This window comes from Euprymna scolopes, chromosome 46 (assembly GCF_053919585.1).
Source record: "Euprymna scolopes isolate OS-2025 chromosome 46, ASM5391958v1, whole genome shotgun sequence".
Lineage (NCBI taxonomy): Eukaryota > Metazoa > Mollusca > Cephalopoda > Sepiida > Sepiolidae > Euprymna > Euprymna scolopes.
Window position 1 is genome coordinate 210,047,324 of NC_136527.1, and position 24,047 is coordinate 210,071,370.

At 29.4% G+C, this 24,047-nt stretch overlaps 1 protein-coding gene across 1 annotated transcript; it reads right to left on the minus strand.

Moving 5' to 3' along the window:
- Window positions 1-6,971: 6,971 nt before the first annotated feature.
- LOC145270439 (uncharacterized) lies at window positions 6,972-20,027 on the minus strand. The gene is made up of 2 exons (XM_080126081.1): window positions 19,539-20,027; window positions 6,972-9,651 (listed from the first exon to the last, which is right to left on the minus strand). Exon 2 carries the CDS (start codon window positions 9,351-9,353, stop codon window positions 8,073-8,075), a length of 1,281 nt encoding a protein of 426 aa, XP_079982207.1. The 5' UTR covers window positions 9,354-9,651; window positions 19,539-20,027; the 3' UTR covers window positions 6,972-8,072.
- Window positions 20,028-24,047: the final 4,020 nt, after the last annotated feature.

Below are 24,047 nucleotides of genomic sequence, written 5' to 3' on the forward strand. Positions count from 1 at the left end.
TAATACAATCAAAATCAGAAATCCTTTCCTACTTCTTCCAAGTACCTCTCACTCGTAGGTCTGTACTCCCTCCGCTTAATCACCCTTAATCTCTGTAATACCAAGAAATACGCCATTTCTCAACCAGTTTATAATCCACTTCAATTCCAACGTTCTGATTGTATCTAATTTGCATATAAATGTAATCAACGTTTAATCGTGGGGAATTCGTCTAGCTGTCGGCTACAGCTACTGAAAGTGTCTTCTTTCAATATACAGTGTGGACATAAGCCCTGTTACAAAATTTCTGAACTATTTCTTATGATAATATTAAAATAAATTTAATATTTAATTGTCATTATATGATAATGTAATGTATGATTTCTAATTTTTTTTTAGAAACAAAAGATGTTAATTTTTAAACAATGTCTGTTGAATTGGAGAGAAGATTAACCATAGATTAACATGAGAATGACGTACGTGCACAAGAAATATTCAAGTTGGGGGAAAAACCTCAAAATCAACAAAATGTTTAAAAAAAATGGACGATTTATCATTACGTGGAAAGTTCATTGTTCAAAGATAAACAACGTCCCCACACCTTAAGAACACCTAAACTTATAAAAAAAATTAGGGAAAAAACAGACAATATCCAAAAAGATGCATGGGACAAATGGAAAACAAAGCACAAACATCACCAAGAACGATGTGAAGGATATGTCGAAGTGACCTATTAATGTCATCTTATAAGCTCCAAAGGCGACAGTTCTCTCTGCACCCACAATTGCAAAGAAACTCATCAGAAATCGACTCTTATTAAGCCTTATTATCAGACAAGGCACGCTCAATAACATCATCTTCACAGATGAAAAGTTATTCTCACTTCAACATCCCACAAGCATCAAAATGAAAAAGTCCTTGTGAGAATACCTGATAATGCAGAAAAGATTTTCAAAATGAAGAAATCATCATCAGTGATGGTCTGAGCAGCCATTTCTGAAAGAGGGGAATCTCCATCATTTTTTTTTAAATGCCAAAAGACTATTTTTTTCTTGTTCTTAACAAAGAACGTTACATTGAGGACATTTTAAAATGTGCACTAACCTGATGGTATAATTCTGTATTTGTTGATTGCAAGATGGTGCGACAAGCCAAACCGCTCAAGTAACACAGACAACTTTAGTCCTGGATCAGCAAACAAGAATGGCCTCCCTAATCACGTGATCTTAACGTTCTTGATTATTCTTTGTGGTCAATCATGGAGACTTAATCCTTCTTTACTTCTTGTAACAATATTAAAGTTCTTAAAATAAAATTGAACAAATGATGAGATAAAATGACATTAGATGTTATTCATGCTGGTATAGATAATTTCACCTAAAAGATTTTACCCCTATTTTTCTCAATATCTATTTTCCTACTACCCCTCTCTCTCTCTCTCTCTATATATATATATATATATGTATATATATATATATATATATATATATATATCCCATATTCGTATTGTTTAATGCCAAGAAAAATAAACTTCTTAAAAATTAATTATTTTTTAAAAGATTAAAACGATTAAAATTCCATTATTTCAAAATGTTCCGTTACTTTCATGTTATGACTCTTAGGCTGTGATCATAGCGTAATATGGTGACGTAAGAGAACACGTGATATAGTTAGTTTTGGAGAGATTCAGAGAGTTGAGGATTGACCACCAGAGCAGACAGACGTCTAGACAAGGGTGGACAGACAGCCTGGAGGGGGCTGTATGAACAGAAAATGTAGAAACGGCAGATCCTGTGAAAACCATTTGAGACAACTGTAATAAATTTATATTATAAAAATATAAAGAATTGTTTTAATGGTTTCACAAATAATAATAGTTGTCTCAATTATATGATGCTGATCGCTTCATGGTTGTCACAGAGCAGCGGGAAGATACAGAAGAACTCTTGAAGAAAAAAGTATGAAGCATATATTATTTTTCTTACATATGAACTGTAAAGATATCCCATGTGATAAGTCTAATACAACATGATTCAGTTTACACGTCAATATCATGTCCTCCTAGCTAAACAACATACATACGATTTATACGTTTATTACTTATTTAAAAGAACAATATCTTACATCCACTAGATAACGCATGACACGTTTTAAAATATCATCTCCTCCAATATAAACAAATATACAACATTATAACATATATTTTTTAATTAACTGTGTTTAAACATTTTTTTAAATATTAAGTTTTAATGTAAACATGATTCTTTTCAACTATTTTATCGCCAGATTAAAAACAATTTGAAAATATTATTGCACATTAAGCATTTCGTAGCCCCCTCATATTTTCTAGTCTCTTTTTACCGAAGAAAATATGGAACCCCGTAGGTAACCAAACCGTAGGTAACAGTAAAACCGTATTTCATATTTAATATACAAATGTTTATAATATTATTAATCGTTAAACTGTGTAAATCTTAAAACCTAACAAAATTATAACAAAGATTAATTAGTAATTGAAGTTTGAAGAAGATAAACAAAGGTTTTAAAAATTAATTCGCTTCTGCTTTTCCATAGTTCGTATAGTTAACACAAATCTGACGTCACGGACACATGAGGTCCAATCTTCACAATCATTTGGCAATCCCTAGATATCAGATACATACATCTCTATGGTATAATAATGACCATAAAACAGTATTTTTTTTAATTTACGGACCAATCGGCATTCATCCTTAAATTGTCGACTTTTAATAGTTCTGGGTACGCCGAGAACGAATATCGCATGTATTTATTGCGTAAACGAGTACTTATTCATATTTGAAGACATTCTTTATCCAACGTAATCACTACAGCTTGGCAAGCAAGATGGCCGCCCGTCGTGCATTAGGGTAAGGACACCAAAAAGTGTCAAATGAGCCAAAAAAAAAAAAAAAATGACCACACCCCTCCTTTCACTTTCTTAATTTCATCAATTTGGATATATCACACACAGTTCTCATGATTGGACAACTAATTATTTTTATATTATTTTTATAATTATTTTCGCTTCTTGACACAAACCGATTTTTTTTCTGACACCAAATCTGGCCCTCTTGCACTTTAGGTAGACACCGCCAAAACTGGAGGGGGGCAGCCAAGTACTTTTTGACGAACCGTCTTTTAAAAAATCTACTAAAAATCAAGTAATTATCCAATCAATACGAAATCTTCAGCGATTATTTAAAGAATGAACTTTATAACAGTGTACTTATTTTTCATAAACAATATTTATATATCTATATTTTTTTTGCTTACAACCCCCCTTGTTTTGAGGGGGTATCAAATATGCTTAAAATAATCATCTGAAATCGAACAAAACATTGTGTTGTTGTAAGAGACGGGATTATAGATAAAAAAAAAACTTGTTTGCATACCTTATTTTGATGTCTGAATATGAAAATTTCGATTGTGTTTAATTATCCCACTTTTGAGTTTTGAAGTGTGAAATTCGGTGAATATGTTAAGTAAAATAATTCATTAAAGTTAAGCAAAACAAAAGATTGTTTAATATTTATTCGAAAAAAGCCATTTAAAAATCTTTGATAAATAAATTAACAATTTCTTTTAAGCGATGCGAATAATATATGACCATTATTAAATAGGGCATGCTTTGAAGAATCAATACAAAAAACAAATCGATAAATATTGTGCCCTTTGTGTTAAAAATATCATCATTTTTTCGATCCAGTGTGGAAAGGTTTGCCGCCTTTAGACTACGGTGGACCAAACGCGCTGAAATATTTTTTTTTATTATGCTTTAAATTGCCCCCCTTCCTCCACATGTTGGAGCGACTGGCCCCCCCACACACATACACATTAAAAACCAAACTCATACAAATGGTAACCCATCTGGTATTCTCCAGCCTTAGCGTTAATAATACATTGAAATTTTCGTCACTGAAAAATAAGATTTTTTCTTTTGCTTTTTGGTCTTCCGTAGTTTGCTTTTTATCAAGTACAAATGTAAACAGAGTAATCAAATCGACTCGAAGTAATTGGTTGCCTATATGAATAAGTGGAATTATTTGAAATCCAGGTACTTATATTAAAATAAGTATGCACATTCTGGAAAATCGCCCTAAATCTTAGACAAAAAATAAACACATTAATTCGTTCAAAAAACTTTTCTTTTTTTTTTTTTTTAACTATTTATATACGTTTTTTTGTGCAAAACAAAAACGCCAATTGTTAACTTTTGGGGAAAATTTAACATTTAAAATGTAATTAAAAATAGTAGAAAAAGTTTTACATTATTCTGCTTCCTATATGATAAAATTCAGGGTTTTATCTTTCTGGAAAAAAAGTTACTCAGAAATATTTTTTTTTTTTTTTTTGATATAACAGAAACATTTCTATGAAAGTATATTAAATGAAAAAAGAATATAAATAGATTTCTATGAGTCGTTCTGTTTATTATAATTGATTATTTTGGAAACACCTTTTTTATTTACAGTTACTGATTTATAAGCTGTTCAAATTGACAGTATTAGAAAACAATTTTTTTAATAAATAAATACATGCATGATAAGAAAGTACTTTTTTTATTTAAAAGTTTTTTTAAGCAACCAAAGATAATTATAACTGATATTGTTCTCTGATACATATTGTACGCGGTAATATTTAATTTAATATAAAATATAGTTTAAAATAAAAGTAAAATAGTTCACTATAAGTCAGCGATCAAATTGTTACTTAAATGACTAACTTTTAAAAATGCTTCTACATTAATTATTTTTATACTATTATTAAATGCTTATTAAATTTTTTTACAATAATTTCAATTCTTAAATTCTATCTTAACTTTAAAAACATTTAATTCTAAAAATACTATTAATTATTAAATACTTAGTTATTAAATTATTTTCTAATTCTTTTTCAACAATTTCAATTTTTATCAATATTTCATAGTAATGACGTCATAATTTCTCTATCCTTTCAACCGGTGTCAGACGACTGCTGTTCCTTTTCTATCTTCCTAATTTCAATTTGCCTAAACTGAAAGAGGGCCGATTTTTAAAAATCGAAGATTCATATATTTTTTTCATGTTTGTTATAAAGCATGGTTGAATCAATATTGTTTATTGAATTGCAATAAAAATAAAATGTTTAAATGGATTTAATGGGATTTATTTCATACGTGTAAAAAATACCTACTTTTCACTCCAGGAATTCAATACAAAATGAAAAAAAAATCGGGATGAATTCGTGTTTTCTTTTGTGTTAAAAACAGAAGAATTCGTTTTGTTTGTTTTGACTTCTTTAGTAAATGGTTAAAACTTTTTTTCGTGTGAATTAAATTTATTAAAAAAAAATAAAATATATGAAAATATAAAAGAACCAAAATTAAAATATGAAAATCACGATTTAAACGTGCAATTATTTAAAGAAAAAAATCAACAATGAATTTAGATCACCGCAACACGGTGTAATCGTTATTTCGTCCCTAGTGTAAACATGTCTGGGAATTAGTAAAGTGTACCGAATTGTTTTCCTATCAAGTTCAGATTATATTTGTCAATGATGAAAAATTGTTGCGATTTCTCCTGTAAGGTTCTCTTTTGTGTGTCGAATTCATTAAAAACTAAAATACATGAAAACATGCAATTCAGCATATTATTAAAGACTGAATATTTCATTATTATTTGATTGGTCGAAGCTGAAACCAGTAATCAGAATAATCAAAATAAATATATAAAAATGTGGTTAAATACGTTTGTATTAAGAAAATCCGGAGGATTTGTATTTCACTGACCCATAGATCGGGCATTTTCAAAAGTGCACAAAAAACAAGAACACCGCCCGACCGATGTATAGGAAAAATTACTTCGTTAAGAAAAGATTTTCTTAGGAATTTAAAAATAAATGTTTTAATAATTTGTTTGTTTTATTTCCGAAATATATCGTTTTTAGTTAATGGAAAATATCTTTAAAAAAAAAATGTAAAAAAGATTTATTTGTAGAAATAATTTTTTTATTCATCGAAAAAATATCTTAAAAAATCATTGAAAAAAAAAGGAGTTTTTTGTGAAATATTTTTTTTATTCATTGAGAAAATATCTTTAAAAGTAAAAAAAAAAAAAAGAAATGGATTCATTTGTAAAACATTTTGTTTTTACTTCATTGAAAAAATATTTTTTAAAAAGTCATTGAAAAAAGAATTTATTTGTAAAACATTTTCTTTTAGTTCATTGAAAAAATATCTTTAAAAAATGGCAGCGTTTTAATAGATGATGAGTGTTCGTTTATTTGGTGGTATAACCGAATGTCAGGATTGTAGAATGAATAGATCTCATCCAATCAGCGGCGACGGATATTTAACAGGGAGAAATAATTTTTGTCAGATTAAAGAGGTAGGAGTATGCGTACGTGTAAGAAATGTGCAGTCAGTTAATGACGGTTAATACCCAGGAAAATTATGTAAAAGTATAAAAGTACTTGGTGTAAAATAGTGTCGTAAAAGTAGTCGGTAAAGTGAGGGTGAAATTTTATCTACTTACTCTTTAAATTAGAACGATGAGGGTCATGGCGCTCCTCGGACTAAATGTAATTTTTTTAATATAACGAAATAATGTGTATGCAATTGCAGTCGTTAGTTAAATTGTGAAGGGGTCCTGTCAAAGGTCACCAAGGTAACGTAATGGCTAAGGACGTAAACATAGTAAGTTTTTATGTGCCATCTCTTGTTGTCCAGAGGGGGGAATTGAGTCTCTTATTATATACAAGAAGATAATGAGCCTGCAGGTTATGTTCTCCAGCAGTCACAGCACTGTAAGAGGCGATAAATTGTTTTATCTGTAACAATTTTTCTGTAAAAAATCGGTCGATTCTAGAGCTTCAGTTTTCAACACGTTGTCTTGTTTTGTGCTCAGGACGCCCGTTGTTATTGCAATTGAGAGACTCCTAATTTAGAGTTATGAAGCTTAAGATATCTGGTTAATCTCCAGACAGAGGGTGTTGTATGTTACAATGTTGAATAGCATCAGTAACTCTTTATTTCGGTCGTTGTAATTCTCGTAGTTTGACATTTGACAACTGAGCTCTTCTCTACATTTCCATACTCTGCACTTATTGACCATCTGCTTCCGCATTTCTAAGGTTATTGTCCAGTAGCTTTGCCATTGATAGTAACGAGAAAGAACCAGTGAGTGACGGTGTGATAATAACGAAAAAGATAAAGTGAGTCTTTGCCATTGATGGAAACGAGTGACGGTTTGAGAGTTTTACGTTATTAGCTGTTGATGATAAGTGACGTATAGGGGAGTCAATTCACAAATAATATCATGGTTGTAAGTGATGAGATGCCATGGTTAAAACTGTTCAAATGAATCAACAAATGAATCAACAAATGAATGGTAGTGTAGTTTAAGATGTGTTTCTGATGCATTGTTGAATGAAGCCAATTGTTATTCTCTTTTTTAATTATGAGAGTTGATATTTGTGTTTTAATTAAAAACAAAGAGACTTTCGTCGCTGACAGTTATTTTGGGATCGAACAAGTGAATTATTTTTCTTTGCAGTGACATCGCTTTCTTTTCTTTAATTTCTCAGCCAGGATTTTATTTTATTTGCTACAAATTTGGAGTATTGATAGCAAAAAACTTGCTTTTGATAAAAAAATCCATGGGTATTATGAGTTCTTAATTCTCTATTCTTTGTTGCTACAAATGATGGAAACACATGGATCTGCATAGATTTTATCAAGACTTTATATCTGAAATCGTCTCATTTCTGTCCTTTATCTAGGGTGCAGCATTTGTTTGTATTTTTTCATATTATGTTTTATATATGATTATCTTATAATGTTTTTTTTTATTAATAGCTCATTTTATAATGAGAAGTATCTCCATTGCAGGCTCCCACAATAACCTATAAAGAGGGCCTGAAGACATCCAAGGACAATGTTAAGTTAGTATTTAAGTTATTTCTAGTAAGCATTTATTTGTTTTTGATTAATAGCTGATCTTACAAGATTATCAAGCGCGAGTTCTGAAATGTGTAGGAATATTTTGTTTACGAGAACTTTAATATTAACATTGTTCACATGAATCTAACTTTCACATTTTATGGTGTCTCATATGTTTTGTTAGACCTCGTTTAGTAAAACATGAATATACACATTTTTTACAAGAATGTGGGTTTCCCCTAATGTGTAATTTCATGTGCTTCGTAAGTAGTTGTTTCTGTGAACATGAATAATCACATAGTCCACAAGAATATGGCTTTTCTCCAGTGTGAGTTCTTACGTGTCTCACTAGACTTGATTGCCTTGAAAATGAACATTGACATTGTCCACAAAAATATGGTCTTTCTCCAGTGTGAGTTCTTACGTGTATCACTAAACTTGATTTAGTTGAAAATGAACATTGACATTGTTCACAAGAATATGGTCTTTCTCCAGTGTGAGTTCTTACGTGTATCACTAAACTTGATTTAGTTGAAAATGAACATTGACATTGTTCACAAGAATATGGTCTTTCTCCAGTGTGAGTTCTTACGTGTCTCTCTAGTTTTGATGGAGTTAAACATGAATATGTACATTGATTACAAGAATATGGCTTTTCTCCAGTGTTAGTTCTGATATGCTTCGCTAGATTTGGTTTCTCAAGACGAGAATATTCCAATTGTTCCCAAGAATATGGCTTTTCTCCAGTGTGTGTACTCATATGCTTTGCTGGATTTGGTTTCTCAGAACGTGAATATTTCCATTGTTCCCAAGGAGATGGCTTTTCCTCAGTGTGAGTACTCGTATGGATCGGTAGATTTGGTTTCTCAGAACAGGCATAATCCCCTTGTTCCCAAGAATACGACTTTTCTTCAGTGTGAGTACTCATATGCATCGGTTGATTTGTATGATCAGAACGTGGATATGTACATTGTTCCCGGGAATATGACTTTTCTTCTGTCTGAGTACTCATATGCATCGGTTGATTTGGTTTCTGTGAACTTGAATATTGGTATTGTTCACGAGAATATGGCTTTTCTCTAGCGTAAGTATTCATATGCATTACTAGATTTGGTTTCTCAGAACGTGAATATTGATGTTGTTCACGAGAAATCGCCTTTTCCCCAGTGTGAGTACTCATATGCATCGCTAGATTTGGGTTCTCAGAACGTGAATACTCCCATTCGTCCCAAGGGTATGGCTTTTCCTCAGTGTGAGTACTCGTATGGATCGGTAGATTTGGTTTCTCAGAACAGACATATTCCCCTTGTTCCCAAGAATACGACTTTTCTTCAGTGTGAGTACTCATATGCATCGGTAGATTTGGTTTATTAGAACGTTTATATTGACACTGTTCCCAAGAATATAGCTTTTCTCCAGTGTTAGTACTCATATGTATCGATAGATTTCGTTCCTTAAATTTGGTTTCTCCAGAATGAGTTTTTATAGGCTTCTCTAGATTTGATAATCGAGAACAAACAAGTTAACAACAATCCTTATGTTTTACACGAATCCTCAGCTTTGTCATATGTCGCATTAGATTTTATCTCTGAGAAAAAATCGATGCACACATTGTACAAAAATAAGAGTTTTCTTTTGTGTGGCTCATATGTTGCACTAGATGTATTTTTTAAGAAGAGGAAAATTCACATACTAGTTCAGATTCAACAAAAGCCTTCAAGCAGGAACATCTGCAAAGAAAACATTAATTTATTTCATGTAATGCCAATATTTTTTTAAGTGATTTTTGTAATAAAATATTTTTATTTTTTACCGTTATGGAATTTGTTTGACTCTTTATGAAAATTATGTAGAGATTTCACATTCATGCTGACAGAATCATAACTATGATGAATATCTTTTATATAGATACAATCATAACTATGATGAATATCTTTTATATTGATACAATCATAACTATGATGAATATCTTTTATATTGATACAATCATAACTATGATGAATATCTTTTATATTGATACAATCATAACTATGATGAATATCTTTTATATTGATACAATCATAACTATGATGAATATCTTTTATATTGATACAATCATAACTATGATGAATATCTATTATATTGGTAAAATCATAACTATGATGAATATCTATTATATTGGTACAATCATAACTATGATGAATATCTATTATATTGATACAATCATAACTATGATTAATATCTTTGATATTGATACAATCATAACTCTGATGAATATCTTTGATATTGATACAATCATAACTCTGATGAATATCTTTGATATTGATACAATCATAACTATGATGAATATATTTTATATTGATACAATCTTAACTATGATGAATATATTTTATATTGATACAATCATAACTATGATGAATATCTATTATATTGATACAATCATAACTATGATGAATATCTTTTATATTGATACAATAATAACTATGATGAATATCTTTTATATTGATACAATCATAACTATGATGAATATCTTTTATATTGATACAATCATAACTCTGCTGAATATCTTTTATATTGATACAATCATAACTATGATGAATATCTTTTATATTGATACAATCATAACTATGATGAATATCTATTATATTGGTACAATCATAACTCTGATGAATATCTTTTATATTGATACAATCATAACTATGATGAATATCTTTTATATTGATACAATCATAACTATGATGAATATCTTTTATATTGATACAATCATAACTATGATGAATATCTTTTATATTGATACAATCATAACTATGATGAATATCTTTTATATTGATACAATCATAACTATGATGAATATCTTTTATATTGATACAATCATAACTATGATGAATATCTTTTATATTGATACAATCATAACTATGATGAATATCTTTTATATTGATACAATCATAACTATGATGAATACCTATTATATTGATGCAATCATAACTATGATGAATATCTATTATATTGGTACAATCATAACTATGATGAATATCTTTTATATTGATACAATCATAACTATGATGAATATTTTTTTATGTTGATACAATCATAACTATGATGAATATCTTTTATATTGATACAATCATAACTATGATGAATATCTTTTATATTGATACAATCATAACTATGATGAATATCTTTTATATTGATACAATCATAACTATGATGAATATCTTTTATATTGATACAATCATAACTATGATGAATATCTTTTATATTGATACAATCATAACTCTGATGAATATCTTTTATATTGATACAATCATAACTCTGATGAATATCTTTTATATTGATACAATCATAACTATGATGAATATCTTTTATATTGATACAATCATAACTATGATGAATATCTTTTATATTGATACAATCATAACTATGATGAATATTGAACAAGAGACTTCAATAATCATCAGATGATGCTTTTCTTGTGACTATTCTGACATGTTTGCTTTTTTATTCTTACCCTCTTTATTCTGTCCCATAAACTAAACTGAGCAGCTTATCTTCCTAGCAGGAGGTTGATTTTATAGTGATACAATCATAACTACGATTAATATCCCATAACATAACCATCAGAGGATGAAGAATATTTTAATTAATATTTTATTCAAATGAACCTTTTTAACTTATGTTCATTCATAAGAAACAACAACTAAGCAAAATAAATAAATAAATAAATATTTAAATAGAATCTAGAATTTGAATATGTAATCTAGTATTTGAGAAATAAAGTAAATAGTTAAGAATTATTCCTACCACTATTACCAATAATAATAATGTAAATACTGTTAATACTAAATTATTAGGGGTACGTAAAAGATAGGGATACAAACAAGTGGGGTTTAGAATAGCAGGAAATGGGGTTGAGGAATGGGGGGTAAGTGGACTCGTATCAAATAAAGTAATGCGTATATATATATATATATATATATATATATATATATATATATATATTCTCTATTTTACTTTATTTTATACGAGTTAACTCACCCTTCATTCCTCAAGCCCATTTCCTGCTATTCTAACTCCCCCCCGATTTGTTTGTATCTCTTTCTTTTACGCCTCCCTAATAATTTAGTATTAACAATATTTACATTATTATTATTGGTTATAGTGGTGGTGATGTTGAATTAGTGGTAGAAGTTTTGTTACTACTGCCTTTGTTATTATCATTATTATTACTGCACTGTTTTTAACGCTATTTCTATTGTTATTATTATTGTTTTCATCGTCATAATTATCATTATAATCATCATTATAATTGATATCATTATTATCACTCCCATCGTTGCTACCATAATTGCTACCTTATCTCCATCTTCACTGTTATTAACAGTAATTTGGAATTTAATTTTACCACAACTATTGGTAACATCATATCCCATGTTTATTTTTAATGTTTACTTTTAATTTTGCCTTTATTTTTATCTTATTTATTTTATTTTATTTTTCCTAATATTAATTTGTTCTAATTTTACATCTAATTTATTTTCAACTTTATTATTACTACTATTATTATATTTGTCATTACTATTTTACTATTATCTTTCGTACTATTAAAATTTACCTGTTATTATTTGGTATATATTTTACCACTCTCATAAGTAGCTATGGTTTCCTTACTCCCCCATTTTAACATCAATATGTATACTTAACGTTTTACATCAAGTTATACCCACTCATAGTCATTGCCATCCTAACCTCCGACTGCCCCCTTATGATCATACTCTCTATATCATAACAGTAGGAACTTATAAATATATTGCCGCATATTACCTTTCAGTTTTACAACTTTACATACCCCCCAATTAATCAAAATTGCCCACTCCATAGAAAATAGATACCCCACAAACCATTAAAATAAATTACCACAAAGCAACAATACACCCCCTACTTAACCATAATACATATACCCCTTAATCTCAATACTATGTTAAAAACCATATATATTCTTGTATATCATACTATATATAATAAGCTTCTCCTTATTTATTTAGAATTCAATAAAGCTTCCCCAAGCATTCTATAATTCCTCTTAATTTTTTTCATCCCTAATGAACCTTACGCTAGACGCCGCATCTTCCCCATACTACCTAGCACCTTCTCTACTCTTCTGATGAGAAGCAATAGTCTTCGAAATGCCCTGACATATAGAGGCCCTTCTATCCCCCAAATTTTGCCAGTATTCCATTATTCAATAAATGATCCATTCTATATCTACTATATATAGTTTTGTGTATTAATTTAATAATCTTGTTGTCCTATTGTATATGCTCCAATAATTACTAGTGAGCTTGACATTATCCGGATAAGTCTCTTTTGTGGAATTGATCTCTCTTTTCCTTTTACATTAAGCTATAATATATATATATATATATATATATATATATATATGTATATATATATTATATATATATATATAGTCATCCACATACAGTACTGTTTCGCTGTTTCACAGCTCATCAGTGCGGCTAGACAGGCAACTACCTCAAGCCAGGATTGAAACCCGACCGTTTTTACGGCAGTCAAGGCTCCTAACCATTACGGCTGCTTGAACGAGTAGTGAGTTTAACGATGTTTTGATATCGTCCGAAATACCTCCGCTCGATTTGTTTACACAAAGAGCGTCGCTTATATGCTAATGGTAATTCGTGTTTCACTTCTCAATATGCTCAACTCAAGGTGAGGAGCACTATAGTCATCCACATACAGTACTGTTTCGCTGTTTCACATATATATTATATATATAGTAATTTATAAAATGTATATGGCGATTAAGCTACACTGAATATTCTGCGTTTCATCCAACTATAGGATTCGTCAGGCTTATTTATAAATTACTAACTAGCTCTACCTACGTATTGAGCACTTTTGAAGTAAATACTTCAAGTTTACGCACAAATCTATACTTTCGTATAGTAAATTTATGTGAATAAATGAAATAGTTATATATATATATATATATATATATATATATATATATATACATAACGAATTTTAGCAGAACTTTATTCACTTCGAAATTTTGTTTTGGTACTTGTACAGTTTAATCAAGACATTAAAAAATGAAAATATTGAAAAAATAACATTGTATGTAGCCGTTATGGAATGAAGTTCCCCGAAAGAAATTCTCTAAATTTGATCAAGTAGTTTTTTTACGGAGAAAATAACATTTTAATGAGATCGATCCATCGTTGCCATTTGGCTGATTGCGGGCACGAGTAGGGGGTGCCTTTAAACAAAAGATTGATTAACAAATGACAAAATGAAAAAAGAATTTAAAAAATGATACAAAGTTCTGTAAAAAAAGTGAAAAAAAAAAAAACTAAAATATTTATCTAAGTATTTTTTCTGCTCATGTTTCAAAATAATCTCGTCAAATATTGACAATCTTCAAGCGGTGATTGGAGTTATCTCCCCCTGGCTTTTCTTCTCCTAACCCGGGGGTGGGGGGAGTAGGAGTTGGTCGCTACCCGATCGATCTCATTGAAATTTGATTTTCCTTGGAAAGAAAAAACAAACTACTTAATCAAATTAAGTGATTTTTTTTTGCATGAAAACTTTATTCCATAACGAGTACGTACAATATATTTTTGGTAAAGTTTTAGTTTACCGACCCCTCGGCATCCAGCTTTAATTTGTCGACTATTAAAAGTTTTCGAGTACGCTGAGAACGAATATCGCATTTATTATTTGCGCAAACACGTAGTTATCCGTATTTGAAGACATTCAGTATCCAACGTAATCCTTATCATTTTTAATGGCGGCCATCTTGTTTTCCAATAGCGAAAAAAAAAACGCCAAAAAAAAGGCTAAATATGTCACATGTAACTGGAATCCCCCCTTTCCTGCCACTTGTGTTGATGCAAAAAAAAAAAAAGGTTTATTGGAGGGGGGGGGGTTAAATTCCAAGAAATCTTGAGCGAAAGGAAAGACCGTAAAGACACCACCACAAATTAAAAACAGTATTTAGAATAATTTTAATTTATTTTAATTTTAATTTACCTTTTAATTTATTAATATAAATAATGATATTTATTAAAACAAATTAAAAAGTAAATATTACCTTTCACTACCACAGACCACTAATTTGTTTGTTTTTAGGGATATTCGATGTTGCTGGCCACAAACCTGAAGATCAAATCCGTTGCAAATTTAAAGTTTGCATGGTATTAACCCCTTTTAATTGATAAAAAAAAGAATTAAGTTTTCACAAGTGGTTTACAAAAGCATATCTTATGTTTTTCGTTCTTTTTGGGGGCCAAAGCACAGCCGCCCCCCACTCCTCCACCGCCTCCCCCAAATGTAAACAGAGAAATTCTGTGAAATGTTGAATAGTATTCTACTCGATAAAGGTCGGCGCATGACTTATGGAAAAACGGTTAATTAAACCGCAGAAGCACCTATTAACCTATACAAGTTCTATAATGGAATACCTATCCTCCAAAAAAAAAAAACAAAAAAAAAAAACATAACCGCTCGTGAAAACTTACCGACAGCAATATTTTTATTTTTAAATGAGGTGAAGACTTTTTATTTTATGAAAAATATTTCTTGTCATTTAAAATGTCCGCCATGTATTCATGAACTTAGTGAAACGTCAAGTGACTACGCGCGTGCGCGCAGATTAGAAAGAAAAGTGAAAATAATAATATAATTGAAAGAAAATGTCGGTTTCGATATCGGGAAGCTGAAAAATGTACGGAAGGGTGAGGGTGAGGGGGGTGTCATTTCGGCCTTGAAGCCGAAGAATGCTTTTGGGCCATGTTTTGGCCCTTTTGGCTCTTTTTGGCGTTTTTTCCCAAACGGGAACAAGATGGCCGTCAGCAAAACAATAGTGATTACGTTGGATACTAAATGTCTTCAAATATTGATAACTACTTGTTTGCGCAAAAAATGAATACGATATTCTTTCTCAATGTACCCGAAAATTTTTAAAAGTCAACAAAGTAAAGATGAATGCCGAGGGGTCGGCAAACTAAAAAAAAATGCCATATTTTTTTTTAGTTTTTTAATGTCTTGATTAAACTGTGCAAGTACCTTGGTTTTTTGTAAATTAATTTCGTTTTTTTTTTTCGTAATTTTTGGATATTACTGCGACATGATAAAACCGGGGACGATTTTTCATCATATATTTTGGTTAAATAAATTTTTACTTTTATATTATAAAAGGTGTATAAAGTCTATTTTTTATGAATGTGAAATTTTGTTTAAAAGTTCAAATAAAATTTGTAAGGCAAGTGAAAAAAAAAAAACAAAAAAAAATCTCGTTTTTCTTCTTTTTTTTTTTTTTTTTTTTTTTTTTTTTTAATAAAACTAACATTGACTTTTGACTTAAAACATTGCCGAGGACGAATTTTTCGCATACACCGCCATGTCCAAAGTATCTCAGAAGAACGGGGATGCCAAAGTAAAACAAAGCTAAAGTTATTATTAAATCTATCTCTTCATAAACAGCATTTTAACGAATTAAAAAAATTCATAATATACTTTATTTTATTTATTACACCTCATAGTAATGGCGTATTCCATATAATATATTCATGAATTATTTGTTTTTCATACAGTGTCGCCATTACTTTCTGTAAAAAAAAAAAGTTTTTCTTCAGTGTGTGCAAAATACGGGGACGATTTTTCATCATATATTTTGGTTAAATAAACGTTAAAATTTTATATTATAAAAGGTTTATAAAGTCTATTTTTATGTATGTAAAAGTTTGTTTAAAAGTTCGAATAAAGTTTGTAATTTCAAAAAAAAATAACATCTCGTTTTTTTTTTCATTGTCGTTTGACTTTAAAACATTGCCGATGACAGAAATTTTCGCATACACCGCCATGTTCCCAGTATCTCAGAACAACGGGGATGCCAAAGTAAAAGAAAGCCAAAGTTATTATTAAATCTGTCTCTTCATAAACAGCGTTTTTCCGAAAAAAAATAAAAATCATATTATACTTTTTTATTTTTTTATTTATTTTTTTTTTTTTTTTTTTTACACCTCAGCGTAATGCCGTATTTCCCCAATTAATTTGGGCACTTGTACAGTTTAGTCAAGACATTAAAAAAGGAAAATATCGGAAAAAAGGTTATATTGTACGTATGCGTTATGGAACGAAGTTCTCCGGAGAAGAATTTCACTTAATTTTATCAAGTATTTTTATTTATTTATTTTTATTTTTTTTTTCACAGCGAAAAAAAAAATGTTATAATACCAAGCAAAAGGTTCGATTTTTATTAAGAAAAGCTAGCATTAAAGATGGGGAGGGAGTATCGGCGCTTTACATGGAGTTATCTCCCCGTTGTGTTTATAAAATTCAAACAAAATTTGAAAAAAACAAAACAAGATGTCTGCTTGAACACGCTCTCATAAAAACGTGTTTTTCCGCTGTAAAAAACTAGAAAAATAGAAACCCCCACAAACGAAAAATGGATAAAAAAAAATTCAAATATATGACAAATTAATGTTACCAAAGGCAAGATAAATTATTCTGTTACCTACCTGAATAAGTTTTGTGATTGTACATATTTTAAAGCGTCTATTTAATCTGAAACACAAGTAGTGCCGATTTGGTAAGTTAGGACGAGAAGATTGCCGACATGCAATCGTTTAACTGGGAAGTCTCGATAATCGCTTAAATCACGAAAACAAAGCAATATACTTATTTATCCAATTAATTTCACGGTGACACTTATTGGATCAATTTCTTTCAGTATTTAGTTTATTTGTAGAGTTTTAAGCCAGTAATGACATTTCAAATAAGGCATTTCTTGCTGGTCATATTTTCTTTTTAACTCTGCAACTCGGCACTTTTTTTTTTTTTTTTCGAACGGAATAAAACTTCATAATACGTTAAAAATTCAAAGCTTATCCAGATAGATAAAAGAGTAACTGATCTTGCCTTTGGTAATATTTTTTGTTTCTTTGTTTGAATTTTTAAAAACTTTTTTTCTTTGTTTGTTGGCTTCTATGCTATACACTGTTTTATGAACAATTTTTTTCAGCTTAAACATTTTTTTAACACTCCATAAGATATATTCGTAAATGAATTATATATATATATATATATACATTTCATTTACGATTATACCTTATGTATGTATATACACACACATATATATGAAGGCACCATAAAAATTCTAAGAATATTTCTTGGGTATTTGCCCCTCATCGTACGGATTACATGAACCCCAATTTCCTTCTATGCAGTTTGTGTGTAATGTTGAATGGTCGCAATATTGTACAACATTGGATTTGTAGTTCACAACGTTGTGTTGTTGCAGTAGAATTGCGTTAGACGATTGTTATCATCGATTATTATTCGATTTAATGGCAGAAAAAAACAGATTGTGTTACTAAAAAACAATTGTTTATCATTATAATAATTAGAACACTTAGTTCGAGTCGTTTTTTTTTTCAGATTAATTTTGCTTATTTCTAGGTTACATTCAATTTTTATGGTATCTGTTGTTTATTAAATTATAGATGAAACTACAGAATAGCTTTTTTTTAAGCCACCGCTCCCTATGTTAAGTAAGCGTTTCTAAATAACCCAATTATTTCAGCACGGCCCGTATTTTGTATAAGTACACGAAAGTTGTGGTACTAGTGCAGAGAGTGATCCGCGCTATTTTTTAAATCGTATTTCCAAGTTTAATTAAAGTTTTATGATGTATTTTTTATTCACTTGTAAGGTTAAAGTATAGAATAGGTACAAAACACATTTTTTTTACGTCCGGATCACTCTCTGCACTAGTACCAGAAATTTAATTGGTAAATGTGTAATTTTCCACTCAAAATGGCTGCCGACTGTTTACGCCACTTATAAGTTTGCGATTTTAAAACGGTGACCCAAAATGTGTACAGAAAGCAATTTACTGTTAAAAATATTTTAATGGGAAAATAAAAATCACTTTAAATGGATCCGAAATTGAACAAATATTAACAACCCTTTTACTCCTTACAAATTAAATTACAACTTTGGTACTAGTGCAGGGAGTGATCCGGACGTAAATAATAACGTTATTATTTAAAACGCCATTCTTAACATGGGGAGGGGATGGTGTTTGGTACCTATTCTATACTTTTACCTTACACTTGAATAATAAAAAAAATACATCATAAAACTGTAATTAAACTTGGAAATACGATTTTAAAAATAGCGCGGATCACTCTCTGCACTAGTACCTTAAAGTTTTATGATGTATTTTTTTAATTCAATTGTAAGGTTAAAAGTATAGAATAGGTACAAAACACCGTCCCCTCCCCATGTTAAAAATGGCTTTTTAAAAAAATAATGTTATTATTTACGTCCGGATCACTCTCTGCTTTAGACCCAACTTTCATTAAACTTGGAAATACGATTTAAAAAAAATAGCGTGGATCAGTTTCTGCACGAGTACCAAATTTCTTTCAATTTTTTCGAATCTATATGTACAGTAATTCAAACCCAAATTTCTTTACCATCATTTTTTTTTAATGTTTGGTAAACGCAAGATCTGAAAAAAAGTAAATCAAAATTTTCATAGAAATAAAAAAATCTTATTTTAAATGCATTAAATTGTTAGGAAATAAAAGATCGAAAAATAAAAACTTACCTTTACTTCTAAGCAATTCAATACGAAAAAAAAGACCATGAAAATTGGATGATTTATTTTTTGTTTAAGACTGTCAATTGTGTTTGGTACCTTAGGATTCTTTTGGTAAATTCATACAAATTCGATTCTGCGTGTCCAAATCATTAAGAAAAAGCTTTTAGAAATGTGTAAATCAAAAACACGATTGAAACGTGGATTAAAAAAAATGACTGAACGAATATTGAAAAATGAAAATAAAATATAAAGATTAAAAAAGATTAAAAGAAAAAAAACGAAAAACGATTAAAATGAAACGTTGTAAATTCTTAAAAGTTCGTTAATTACGTGTGAGTAAACGTTTTCCGATGATGTTTGCAACGTATTGTCCATTCAAAAGACGAAAATAATTAAAGGTAAACAAAAACGAATAAAATTAAGATATCTTTGTTCTGCATTAGTTATATGCTAACGGTCAACACAACACTGTCACGAAATTTGCTTTTGCACTGGGACTCGCCACCATCGAAAGATAAGATAGGCAGGCAGGATGGGCAATGTTATATTTATGTAAAAATGGCACCACTAAACATGGTTGCTGGAATTTAATAAATGTCTGTAGCTAAATCTTTCACGAAGAAAAAAAAAAATGCCAAGTTAAAAACGTTTAAAAATCAAGTCATAAAAATGTTAAATTGAAAATTGTTTTTTTAATCATACACACTTGCCCGGTCGTAAGATACGTTTAAATATATTTAAATTTATGCAGATTTCATATTCATTATTCTTATAACGACAATTTTAATAGTGATTTTTATATTATAATACATTGTAATGCTGCCTAACGTGTCCCGGCTGTAAACTGCGCTTAAATATGATATTTCAGTTCACGCAGATTTCATATTCAATATTATAGAGCTATTACCCTATTGATTAATATATTGTACCCGATATATAGTAGTGATTACAAAAGTTAACAAAAATATGACTTGGGTGCCATCAGCTTGAATAGAAAGCAAAACATCTAGCTCTCCAGCTTCATTTGAACTATCGTGAAATGGATAAGAAATAGTTAAAAAGTGAAACGATTTTAACGTTTAAATGTATATTTACGCATGCATGGAATGGCAATTTAATCTGCCTTATACATGCGAATTGTCAATATTTCTTTTTCAATTTTAACACAACTTATCTGTTTGATTGTGATTTGACGAATCCTTTAAAAAACTGCAAATAAAGATTCGTACGACCTAAAATCTTGGTTGTAAGAACATCAACTTATTTTTATCCTAAATATATATTTCGTCTTGATTAGATTCTGTTTCTAGTTTTACAAATATCAATGATATCATCTCTTGAATTCAATAATTATCATAATAATAATCCTGCTTAGCCCGTCAGTCTTCTGACTGTGTGCGGAATTTCTCTACAAAACGCTTCTGTCAATGTTTGGTATACAGACTTCACAATTTTGTATGGGTGATTTGAACCGTGAAACAAATTCGATTTGGTATTTAGTCGATAAAAATAATTGCTAAGATGTTAAAATTGAAAAAAATTATTGACAATTTTCATGTATAAATCAAATTTAATTGTCTTTTCATGTATGCGTAAATATACATTTAAACGTTAAAGTCGTTTCATATTTAACCATTTCTTATCCATTTGACGATCGTTTGAATGATATCGACTGGAGTTGGACCGTTAAATGTTTTGCTTTCTATTCAAGCTGATGGCACCCATGTCATTTTTTATTATCTTTTGAAATCAGTACTGTATACCGGGCCAGTACTATGGATTAGGTATACTATAATAATCACTATAGAAATGGCGCCGTTAGAATAATGAATATGAAATTTGCATAAATTAAAATATATTTAAGCGTATCTTACGACAGGACAAGTTAGTATGATTAAAAAACAATTTTCAATTTAGCATTTTTCTGGTTTTATTTTTTTTTAAAACATTTTTAACTTGGCCTTTTTTCCTTAAGAATTTAGCTACAAACATTTCTTAAAGTCCAGAAATCCTATTTACTGGTGCCATTTTTTTTTTTACATAAATTGAACATTGCCAATCGTACTTGCCTATCTTATCTTTCGTGCTGACTTCCAGGGCAAAAGCAAATTTCGTGACAGTGTTGTTGTTGTTGTTCATTAACATATAACTAACGCAGAACAAAGATATCTTAGTTTTATTCGTTTTTTTTCTTTTTCACCTTAAATTATTTTAGTCATGTGAATGGAAAATACGTTACAAACATCATCTGAAAACGTTTATTCACACGTAATTAACGAACGTTTAAGAATTGACAAATTTTCATTTAAAATTTTTATCGTTTATTATTAATGTTATCTTTTAATCTTTTCAATACTTTTTATTTACTTTTATATCATTTTATTTTTTACTCTTTTCTAATATCATACTTTTTTTCATTTTACCATTTTTTAATGTTATTTAACCTCATTTTTTTAACTTTATTTTTCATTTTATATTTCAATGTTCGTTCAGTCAGTTTTTTAATCCACATTTCAATCGTGTTTTTGATTTAAAGATTTTTTAAAGCTTTTTTACATTTTCATTTATTCTTGTATTTCTTAATAAATTGGACACACGAAATCGAACTTGTATGAATTTACTAAAGAAATCCCAAGAAACCGACCAAATTTTACGTTTTGAAGAGAAACAAAAAAGAAATCATCCAATTTTCACGGCGTATTGTTGTATTGAATTGAAGTAAAGGTAAGTTTTTAGTTTTCGATATTTTATTTTATTTCTAACAATTAATAATTTAATGCTTTTAAATCAGATTATTTTTATTTTATTGCCATAAAAATCTCGATTTCTTCTTTGCCGGAAGACAGGAAATTAATTGGTAAATGCGTAGTTTTTCACTCAAAATGACTGCCAACTGTGACGTCCACTGACACGTTCTCTATTTTAACCCGGTGCCTCACAAATGTCTACATGAATGTTCAATTAAACATTTTTCTGGTTTTATTTAAGCAATTTACTTTTCAGAATATTCTTTTTTATTTTCAGTTTAATTAGGAAAATAAAAATCGGTGCCAATGCACTTACTGATCCGCGCTATTTTTTAAATCGTATTTCCACGTGTAATTAAAGTTTAATGATGTTTTTTTTTATTCAATTGTAAGGTTAAAGTACAGAATAGGTAAAAAACACCCTCCCCATGTTAAGAATGGCTTTTTAAACAATAACTTTATTATTTCAGCACGGATCACTCTCTGCCTGAGTACCTCAAACTCAGTTACTGTTATGAATCGATCCGAAATTGAATAAATATTAACAATCCTTTTACTTATTTTAAATTAAATTACAAATTAACTGTTTAGTATTTAACTAAATACGAAGCGTGCGAAAATAATTACGTAACTTATAAACCTACGCTAACATAGGAAGCGGGGGCGGGGGGGGGGCTTAAAAACTATTTTGTAGCTTAATCTATAATTAATTAAACAGATACCATAAAATTGAATTTAACCTACTTAGTCTATCTAAAAAAAATAACTCAAATTACTCCATAAAAACCCTTATAATTATTATTATTATTATTAAACAATTGTTATTTGTCTTTTTTGTAAGAAATGTTTTTTTCTGCCATTAAATCAAATAATAATCGATGATAACAATCGTTTAACGCAATTCTACTGCAACAACACAACGTTGTGAACTACAAATCAAATGTACATTCCGACCATTCCACACTTCATACAAACTTCATAGAAGGAAATTTTAGTTCATGTAATCTGTACGATGTGAATCAAATACGATGTGAATCAAATACCCACTAAAAATACTCAGAATTGTTATGGTGCCTTCATATATCCATAAACGATTAATTTACGAATATACCTCACATGGAGTGTTAAAAAAAATAATTATAAAATTTAAGCTGAAAAAAATGTTCATAAAAAGGTTTTAGAAGAGAAGCGAACAAACGAAAAATAAATTTTTTAATTAAAAATAAATAACTATTACCAAATACAAGATAAGTTACTATTCTACGTATCTGGATAAGTTTTCTATTTTAAACATATTTTTTTAAAAAATAGTGCTAAGTTGCAGAGTTAAAAAGAAAATATGACCAATAAGAACATGCCGTGTTTTTTTTAAGTGTCATTACTGGCTTATAACCCGACGAACAAACTAAATACTCAAGTGTCGGTACTAATGCAGAGAGTGATCCGTGCTGAAATAATAACGTTATTATTTAAAAAAACATTCTTAACATGGAGAAGGGAGGGTGTTTTGTACATATTCTGTACTTTAACCTTACAATTGAATTTAAAAAACATATCATAAAACTTTAATTACATGTGGAAATACGATTTAAAAAATAGCGCGGATCACTCTCTGCATTAGCACCGAAGTGTCATTATTGGCTTATAACCCGACAAATAAACTAAATACTGAAAGTCATTGATCCAATGTCACCGTGACATTTATTGGATATATTTCTATCAGTATTTTGATTTCATGATTTTGTTTTCATGATTTAAGCGATTATCG

What these genes read in the sequence shown, in the direction of transcription:
- LOC145270439 (XM_080126081.1), bottom strand. Translation starts at nt 9,353, where the DNA reads ATGAGTACTAACACTGGAGAAAAGCTATATTCTTGGGAACAGTGTCAA.